Consider the following 10,629-nt stretch of genomic DNA (forward strand, 5'->3'; position numbering starts at 1 on the left):
GCATACACACTTATGCAGACGTTGTCATAGTCCACACTCATGCACACACACACAAACACACACACACACACACACACACACTATGGGCTTCCACAGAACTTCTCTCTACCAAAATCATCTACATGGCATTGATCAACCCAGGGTGCCATGCAATGGGACTGAACCCAAAACTTTAGTTGCAAAGTGACCTTCTTAACCACATGTATAATAGATTAAGAAAGGAGACGAGAAGGCAGATGTGCATTGGAGATATCAGACATGTATTTTCTGAGTGACTTTAGCACTGATGCAAACATGATGGTGTACATAGATGACACCTGCTGGTTGGGTGGAAGCGCAAAATGTGTTGTGTGCTGATAATTAAAGATATGATTAGCAGATGAAAAGTATGGGAGACAGCAGAAGTGGGTAGTGATCAGATGTAAAGGTGATAAGTTTTCACAGATAAGACATCACGAGATCATAAGTGTCTTATCCGAAAGCATGCCATTACGAGGTAAAATAGGTGTTAAACCTGTTTGATATCAACTTGCTTTTGACTGCCTTTGGTCCCGTGACTCAAGCTTCCTGTTTTAAAGGGATCTGAATTAAAACATTCCATCAATATTTCGGATTCTCTTCAAAACACTAGCTTAATATTGATTTCAAATTTTGGCACAAGACCAGCAAGTTCGGGGAAATGGGTTAAGTTAGTTACATTTCTACCTCTAGGAATAATTTCTTAGACAGGCACAGTACCAGACATTTGGTGGAGGTAGTTAGTTGATAAAATCAAATGCCGTACATAAAATCAAATGTCGCACATTAAAATGGTGATGATGGATGAAAGGCAAAGTTGACCTTGGTGGGTTTGAACTCGGAACAGGAACAGCTGGAGCAAATACCACAAGGTATTTAGTATAGTACTCTAGCGATTCTGCCAACCCACTATTTTTGTTTCCATCTGCCAAATCCACTAACAAGGCTCTGGTCAGTCCAGGGCTATAGTAGCAGGCACCCAAGGTGCCACACTGTGGGATTGAAACCGAAACCATATGGTTGGGAAGCAGCCACACAACCATCTCGAAATTAACCACACTGCCACACTTGCACCCACAAATTATCAGGTATGTAATAAACTCATATGTATGTAACAATATTCTTTCTGAAAACCCCAACAGATAAAAGGAAATGCATATGGTTCTAGTGTAAAGCAAATGGTTCTTGTTAGAAAAAAAATCAATAGATCGTCTTATAATCTAATTTATATTTCAATATTTCTTTTGCAGAAATTCAAGACGTTATCATTGATCACCTGAAGCAGTTCTATGGAGAAACTGCAAGTATTGGATTCAGTTCACCGTGGGGAAAATTTCCAGAACTTCGGACACAGGACCTCAACCTCTGCCTGTATCGGGTCCTGGACTTCCGAAACAGGAATGATATACCAGACATCACTTCTATGTACCATGACAGTAATCAGCCCCCTTATAGGTAAGTTGCCAGGTGAAGTGCTTAGCGGTATTTCGTCTGCCGTTATGTTCTGAGTTCAAATTCCACAGAGGTCGACTTTGCCTTTCATCCTTTCGGGGTTGATAAATTAAGTCCCAGTTACGCACTGGGGTTGATGTAATCGACTTAATCCCTTTGTCTGTCTTTGTTTGTCCCCTCTATGTTTAGCCTCTTGTGGACAGTTCAAACAGGACAGCAAAGTATCAATTCCTTTCATTGAGAGAGAGAGAGAGAGATTTTTTTGTTTCCATCCTGCTGACAAGGATCTTGATACGTTTTGTTATAAACAAACACCGAGTTGATTCGGGTTGTGTAAGAGAAAGACCGAAGAGTTTTGCTGATCTCCTGTAGATGTAACAAATTTCCATCTAATAAATCGACAAATATAAACAAGAGAACAGATGCTGAACAACATGTTTTATCCTAACTAAAACAATATTCTTGACTTCAGATTAGCATATGTTTACATAGCATTTTCTATCTTACATTTTTAATCTTTTTTATATAATATCATTTTCTATTGATATAATTACCAAACAATTTTATCTGTCTTGTTTCGTCAAGGATGACTGTAAATATGTCTTTATAAGCCTTAGTTTACTAAAGCTTCTCTATCCATGGCAACAGTTATAGCTATTGTAAACATTACTGTTAATGCGTCTTGTGCACATGGCATGACATCCATAGCTTATTACTGTCGATAAATCTTGTGGCTTCTGTCAGAAGCTTTACATCTCCAGGAAATAATTCTTTTTGCGCTATCAAGTTCAGTCAAAAGATCACATCTGTTAATATTGCAATATTCTTGGTAACGTAACTTATCCTGTAAACCTTGACATGCCAATCTCAGTTTATTTATATCTTGCAAATTTTTAAAGTTTTTCAAAAATTCTAACACCTTGTAGAAATGCTGTAAAACTTCAAATCTTCCTCAAGCATTACGAGGAATTTATGATTAGTTTTTTTTTTTTTTAGTCTTCTTTGAAGATTATTGGTATTTTAAATCTCAGTGCACTCATTTTCAAACTGCCTCACCCTGAAGTTTTTTGTTTTTATTGATACATTCTTTTACTTTCAAAAATAGTTTTCTACATCTAGACTCAGGTATGGCTGTGTGGTTAAGAAGCTTGCTTTGTAATGATGTAGCTTCAGGTTCAGTCCTACTGCACAGCACCTTGAGCAAGTGTCTTCTACTGTAGCCCTTCACTGACCAATGCCTTGTGAGGGAATTTGGTAGACATGTCGAAGCCCATTGTGTGTGTATCTTTGTGTCAGTTTGTTTTTATCCCTGTAACTTAGTGGTTCAGCCAAAGAGACCAATGGAATAAGCATCAAACTTGACAAAATAAGTCCTAGAGTCAATTTGACTGAACTTTAACCCATTACCTCCCATAATTCTATTAACTGGAATTTTTTTATGAAACTTTGATTTCTAGCATAAAACAGCCTTAGAAACATGCTGGAATGATCAAAATAACATTTCAAAATAACATTTTAAATAGAAATAAGCAAGATATTGGGTGAAAAATTAGCAAACCTCATTTGAATATCAGAGAAATATACCTAGTAGATGTAGCAAAAAGGTTAGATATGTGTAAATATTGACAGATAATTACGAAATTTGTAATTTTTAAGTGATCTATGTCAGAGGTCTTGCAATGAACTTTCAAGAATGCTTGTTTCAAATCCTGAAATCATTGGAATCTAAAAATGCTCGTTTCAAATCCTGGAAATATAAGGAATCCAAGAAGCTCTTTATGAACTTTCAAAAATGCTTGTTTCCTATCCTGCGATGAAGCAGAAACTTTTCTGTCCCAAATACAAGATTACAACTTCTTAGTGATGATGAATGTTTGGTTATGATATTTTAGGCAGAGTGGATGTTGTAAGCAAAACTAAGTAGATTGCCTTTGTGGAACTGTTCACCAAAATTCTATTATGGAATACAGTCACTAATTAATTAAATCAATATTCTGCAAATGGATATGAAAGAGTACTAGCATTAGCAAAGGTATTGGCTACAGAATTAGATCTTTTTATCTGGACTGCAACCAAGCTGGAGCACTGCCTTAACCCATGTTGTGTGCCATGCAGTGGGACTGAACCCAGAACCATGAGGTTGGGAAGCAAGCTTCTTACCACAAAGCCACTCCTGCGCCTAATAAATATTGTTTTAATTCACCAAACAAAACCGTCTCCTAGAAAGGTGAAAGGATTGTTGACAAATTTTCACCCACCTGTCAGATACTTGCAATGAGTGGATGACAATGAAGCAATAGTTAGTGATGTACCACCCTGGTGTCTGATTACACTTAGGCAGAACAAGACAATCAAAAACATGCTTTATATCCTGTATGCCAGTTTACTTGACCAAAATAAAAATAACTATACAGTTGAACTGAAAGAAGATAGTTGAAATACAACACTCCAATAAGATACTATAAGCTATGAAACTAAAAGTCAGATAATTTTACAGTGTTCAGTCGAAAAATTTTCTCAGTTGAGTTAACTAGTTTCTTTCATCTGTAGTTATAATGCAGCTAAATTGCTTTCTTTATTGTTTTCATTTTTTTTTTAATGATTAAAAAGTTTTTCTTTTCTTAACTACATGTTTGTCACTTTAAGCAAGTGTGTTCTGCTATAGCACTGGGCCAATAAAAACCTTGTGAGTGGATTTGGGAGATGGAAACTGAAAGAAACCCATAGTATATGTGTATGTACATACATTTGTGTGTGTGTGTCCTCTTGTCTTGACAGTGTGTGATAGTTGTAAACGAGCATCACTGTTATACAAGCATTGTTCATTTTCAATCTATTCTGTGAAAACATGTCTGACCATGGGTAGATATTATCTTGCTTGAAGGTTGGCAACAGGAAGGGAATGTGACCTTATAAAATCTGCCTCAATAAACTCCATTTGACCCATGCAAGCATAGAAAAATGGGCATTAAAACAATGAAGATGATTTACTTTATTCTCTCTGTCTACAACTTAAGATGTTTTAATGTTATTCTACTTTTTTCTGTTTTAGGTGTCATGAAGTGTCCATTTATGACCTCTTCTCACCAGTTCAACACAATCTCACACAAATCACCTTAGTCGAGAGTGATGTCCATGAGCAACGATTGCTCTGCTGGAAGTTATTATACGACTGGTCCACAAAGACAATGGTGTCGTCTCCTTTCTATGTGAACAAGTTCACCATCATTATTTATGTAGACTGTCTCCAAGTATCAACATTGTCGGATATAAAACCTTCAGAGGCAAGAGAGAGGTTGGTTTCATTAGTGAATATTTTGTTCAATCCGTTGATCCAAGAGAAGAAATGCAGCTGCAAGGATATCTGCGATTGGCTGGTTTCCATCCAAAACGATGTACTTGTTATTCTTGATAACTTTGATTATGTAAATGATTCCGGTAAAGAAGACCTCCGTGGTATTCTCAGTTCTCTGTGTTTACCTGAGGCACAGCTGCTAATATCTTGCCGTCCAAGATTCGCCAATCGACAACTCTGTGATCAAATGTTTCTTAATGTTGGACTCCAGTTTCATTGTAGTTTTGTGTTCCTTCAAGAAATGCTGCTGTCAGACTTCTCTGCATTGGAGGTGTCACTTTTGATTCAGAAGGTTCGGAAAGATTTGGTGCTTACTAGAATTCTCCGGAATGTCTATACACTAGTTCTGCTAGCATGGCTTATTATAGACAACCATGCTAAACCAAAGACTAATAGTATTTATCATTTGTACAGAGAACTTACGCAATGTGCCCTTAGTCGGTACTATACCAAATTTCAAATTCTTCCCGAAAGACATTTAATATCTGTAGTTTTGAAGAAATTGTCCACACTGTCTGTAAAAATGTGGAAATCAGAGAGGTCATTCTGTAGCCCTAAAGAAATAGATTCCCATTTCTGGCAGCTCCCCAATACTCATCTTGGTTTCTTTGTTGAGGCCAAACTTCTTCCTTTGCAAAATTCCACATCATATTACATGTTTCCTAGCACAAACTTTTTAGAATATTTTGTGTCTGTTTACATTGCTGAACATACAGACAGGTATGAGAGAGATAATCTTTTAGAGTGGGTATTAAGTCGAGAAATGGGTTTCCTCTGGGTAGTGTTAACTGGTTCCCTTATGTCTTGTTATGATGAGGATGCAGTTCGCTGTTTACTAGATGTCATGGCAAATATGAGTCGGAAGAAATGTGTTGGCATCGGAATCTTTGATAAAATCACAAGGGGCAATGTGCATGACTATGACTTGTGTTTAGAGTGCCTTAGTCAGATCTATTTCCCTTCTTCTCTTATGAATTGTGTTGTGGAACATTTTCCAGATGTTTTAGAGTTCCACATTCAGAGATGCCCACCTCAAGTTCTTGAAAATTTCTGTCGACTTGCAAGGCTCTGTCGATTAAGGATCCGTGGCATCACTCTTCATTTAGATGGCATGGAGGATCAATATTTCTTGTGTATATCCCTGGCACACGCTATAAACCGACTAGAAAATTTGACCACACTACTTATACACTGTGAAAGTGTGTTCAACAGTCAGTACATTGTCGATATTGTATGCGAAATATTTAAAAAGAATAAATATATACGAACTTTGTCCTTTTGTGGGGAAATGAACAGGGCTGGCAATTTCACACCAATAATGTACAAAAAGGTACGATCAGTTTTCACAAGTGACATAGCTTTGCGCATGCTCTGTATAGACAACATTCATAATCGCCATCGTTTAGCATACATTCTTAATGTGTTTCCTCACATTTTCGAGAAAATTGAACTAGCAAGATGCGACTTGGAAAGTGCTACTGAGAATCTTGTAGGTAAAATCAAGTTCTCAAAGAACTTCTCCAGTTTTTCGGTCAGCAACTGTGTTATCAGCGTCACTTCTGTGAATCGTATTTTAGAAGAGCTGCTGAACTGTGAAGGCCTACGCAAGTTGAACCTTAGTCTACTGTCACCACTGCGTAACTTCAGCTGCATTGATATCCGTTCCGGTGCATTTAAAGTTGCAGTTGATGACAGCGCATGTGAAAAAATCAAACAGATGATTCTCAACCTCCCTCAACTAACGGAACTCATCCTTTGTCAAAACCGAATCGGAGACAAGCAGGTGCAGCTCATCCTGCAAGCCATAATCGATACCGGTCGCTTAGAACATCTAGACTTGAGTGGTAATGTTATAGGGGATGCCAGTGGCAGCCTCTTACAGAAGATGATGACTGAGTGTAGCAGTTTGAATGTGTTGTGGCTCTGTTCAAATGACTTCTCTGAGTCAATGAGAAAGCAGTTGCTTCAGACTTCTATAGGATTGGACCAGTTAAAGTTAATTGTTGAAAGAACTTGAATTTTGCGAGATCCGTAATATTCATAAATTGTTATATTCTTGACCAAACATACAAATAACAAAAAAAAAAAAAAAAAAAAAAAAAAAATCAAAAACAAATCAAAAATCAAAAAAGTAGAAAAAATTTGAAGAAATATATATAAAAAAACCCATTACATTGTTATTCATTTTTCATTGTTCAGTGCACAACTTGTGTGCATTGCATGCTCTTTTTTTTTAATGATATAAGCTTGCATTTAGCATTTCTTTTTGCAATTGTTTTTAAAGGAGAAAAAAGATGGCGTACTTTAAAAGGCCACATTGGAATGACAAACAACGAAGAAAAATATATGAGAGAGAGAGAGAGAGAGAGAGAGAGAGACAAGTGTAAAGTTATAATGGGTAAGTGGATTGTTGAGACAGATAGAAAGAAAGTGTTTGATTGTGAGAGAAGGATAAAGATATGAAGAAAGAAAAGCAGAGAGGGACTTAAGGAGACAGAGGTAATGGGAGATGGTGAGAGATGTAAGAAGTCTTCATAAAAAGGGGTTAAGAAAAAAGGGGATGGAGAAAAATAAGAGTTCAAAGAAAGTTAGAAAGGACATAGCAAAAAAAAAAGGATATGTGTGTGTGTGAAAGAAAGAGAAAAAAAGAAATAGTTTTTCATGGGAGACCTGATGGTATGAAAGATATTGAAAGAAAGATAGATAGATAGATAAATAAGAGGAATCTGATTGAGAAAGAAAGGAAATAAGGTGGATGGAAAGATAAATTGGAAGGTCTCCTTGATAGAACAAGGTAGAAAGTTAATAAAATAAAAAGAATGTCTAATAAAAGGACAAGTATTCCAATAGCAGTTTGGTCTTTATGAAACTAAGCCAATGCCAAAAAGAAAAAAAAAAAAGGAAACAAGAAGAAGCCATAGTGAACCAAGCTAACATGGTTTTCGTATGAGGTATTAGTATCTGGGCTGACTGCCAGGCCAGTGTTTGAGATGAAAACTAATTTGAGGTTTTTTTACCCTTGGCAAGTTTCACAACACAAGATCTTCTATGACATCAAATAATGCATACATCTTATATGTATGTGTGTATAGTTGCTTGTTAGAAACTGAAGTATGACGTAGCAAATTATGGCTAACTTGGGAGGGAGGGAATGAAGCAGAGGAGAGAGAGAGAAAGAAGTGTGTTTGTACATGCATGCATGCGAGAAAGGACATTGCTAGATCTTTCATTTCAATGAGTTTGATGAATTGCTCAGATGAGCTGTGGATTTTTTTTTTTGAGCTGTTGAGTCACCTTCCTTACAAAAGTGCTCAATAACTTTGTATACATTAACCTTATATTAAGTGTATGTGTTTTGCAGATATAATTGTATGAACTTTGTAGTAAATGCACTCAATTTAACAATGTGTGTGTATATACACACATGTATACATGAGTACCATTACACTGGACAGTATATTACTGTGTAATATAAACTGTGTGTGCATGTGTATGAGCATGTCAGTTTAATTGCATTTTAGACATCACTTCACCAGTGTCAGATTCTTGGCTCCCAGCTGCTGCCATCTTTTATGACCTTAGCAACCATTTTGATATTCATGTTACACATCGAATACCCACATGAACTATATTCAGCTTCTACATATATTAGCTACCATTTTACTATTTGGGTTATCAGCACTTCAACAGTCAATTGACTTTCGAATCACACACACGTCCTATATTCAGCTTCCTTACCTTAGCAGTTATTTGACATTCAGCCTACATGTTTTTAGCAGTTGACATTCAAAATGTGCATTCACACACACACACACGTGTTTACGTACCTAGTTATTTGATATTCAAATCACAAGCATACACAAATTCAGTTTCTATTTCCTCAGTCATTTGATATTCAAACCAACACACACGTTCTCTCTCTCATTTTCACACACACACACACTTTCAGGTATTTGATATTCAAATCACACACACACAAATTCAGTTTCCCCAGTCATTTGATATTCAAACCAACCACCCATTCTCTCTTATTCATACACACACACACACACACTCTCTCTCTCTCTCTTAAGCTCACGTACCTTGATATTCAAATCACACACTCGTACATACATTACATTTACACTTAATGCATTCCACTTCTATACCTTGCAAGTAATTTGATATTCAAGTCTTGTACTCACTCACTCACACATACTCCACAGTGAAACGTGTTTTTATTTTTCTAGGTATTAATTCCATTCGTTAGCCATTTCCTTTTTTTTCATAATACTGATTTTAGTTTTCTCTCTCTTACAACTCAACATGCTTTACTCCACCTTTTCGTTGTCCTTGCTCGTCCTGTGAGTTTTGACAATATTCCACTACCACTCTCCTCCAAATCACTCTCTCTCTCTATCTCATATATTCACACATGTGTATTTATATATATATATATATTTAGGTGTATGTGTGTGTGTACGTATATAAGCATACATGTTTATATATATGTGTGTGTATGTGTATATATATATATAAAAATAAATATATCCTCAGCAAGGCCTCTAATTTCTCAGCATCTGTTCTCTTAAAATAACCATTATCTTCATATCTTCATTTTTTTATTAATTAGTTTGTAATATGAAATTTCTAGAAGATATTCAACTCATGCAAAGAACAAAAATTTTTTTTTTTTTTTAAAGTAGATAAATTTAAAAAAAAAGAAACTCTCCAAAAAATGCCAGTAGTGATGATAATAATAATAATAATCAAAAAGTCAAAAGAAACACAATTTCTGAAATGTTTTAGTATTGCTATTATTGTATAAGACAGCAATTAGATTCATCCAGTTTTCTGCCTTTAGACTTTCTTATTTGCCTTTATTGATATTATAATGCATCACACCTCATTGCTGCAAGTGTTGAATTTTTTTTTTTACCTTTTCTGTTCAGTATTATCATGGTCCTGTTCATCTTTATCATATTAACAATTGTTCTTCTGTTTACTGACATCATTAACATCTGGTTATGTCCATCATTGCTGTAAGATACCATCAAACGCCTTAGCTCTGCCCACTGTTATATATGAATGTTGTTTTTTTTCTCCCCCCTCCCAATTCTGTTCTGTTCACTGATATCATCATCCTTGGTTTTGTTCATTTTTTTTATCATACAAATGATTTTTTTTCTTGTTCACCGATATCATTAACATGGTTCTGTTCACCATAACTGTATGAACAATTTTTTTCTTTGTCTTATAATATCATTTACACTTAAACTATACTCGTTGTTATATGAATGTCATTTTTCCCTCCTCCTGTTCACTTTTTGTCATTAATTTCATTAACACTTCACTGAAACCACATGGATGTTTTTCTTCTGTTCATTTACAACACTTTAATTCCTCTCTGTGATCGTTAACATCTTACCTCTATTCACTATTGTCATACAAAAGATGTTTCTTCTTCTGATCACCAATATGCCATCAACATCTCAGGTTAGTCTACTTAACTATGAACAGCCTTTTCTTTTTGTTTATTGACCTCAACAGCAGTCTATCTCTGTTCATTGTTATCACTGCAACCACTTAAAATATTTTCCATTCACTAATATCATAGATGCTTTGGCTCAGTTCACTGCTAAAATAATACTAGTTAACATAGTTTTCTGTTCATTGACATCACAACAAGCTTTCACTGTTCACTCTATTAATTCTATATTTTCAAAGCAATTTCGACCGTCTCTCTCCCTCGAGTCTTTATCATAACATTAAAGCCATTTTCTTGTTATAATATAAACACTATAGCTGCATGTGTGATATACTAC

At 35.6% G+C, this 10,629-nt stretch overlaps 1 protein-coding gene across 1 annotated transcript in view; it reads left to right on the top strand.

Moving 5' to 3' along the window:
- Positions 1-10,168, top strand: part of LOC106878221 (uncharacterized) — a 41,885-nt gene extending 31,717 nt beyond the window's left edge. Inside the window, exons 2-3 of the mRNA XM_014927734.2 lie at positions 1,269-1,473; positions 4,523-10,168. Coding sequence (XP_014783220.1) covers positions 1,269-1,473; positions 4,523-6,842 — 2,525 coding nt within the window. The 3' untranslated portion in view covers positions 6,843-10,168. The remainder of the gene's footprint in view (positions 1-1,268; positions 1,474-4,522) is intronic.
- Positions 10,169-10,629: the final 461 nt, after the last annotated feature.

This window comes from Octopus bimaculoides, chromosome 19, assembly GCF_001194135.2.
Source record: "Octopus bimaculoides isolate UCB-OBI-ISO-001 chromosome 19, ASM119413v2, whole genome shotgun sequence".
Classification (NCBI taxonomy): Eukaryota; Metazoa; Mollusca; class Cephalopoda; order Octopoda; family Octopodidae; genus Octopus; species Octopus bimaculoides.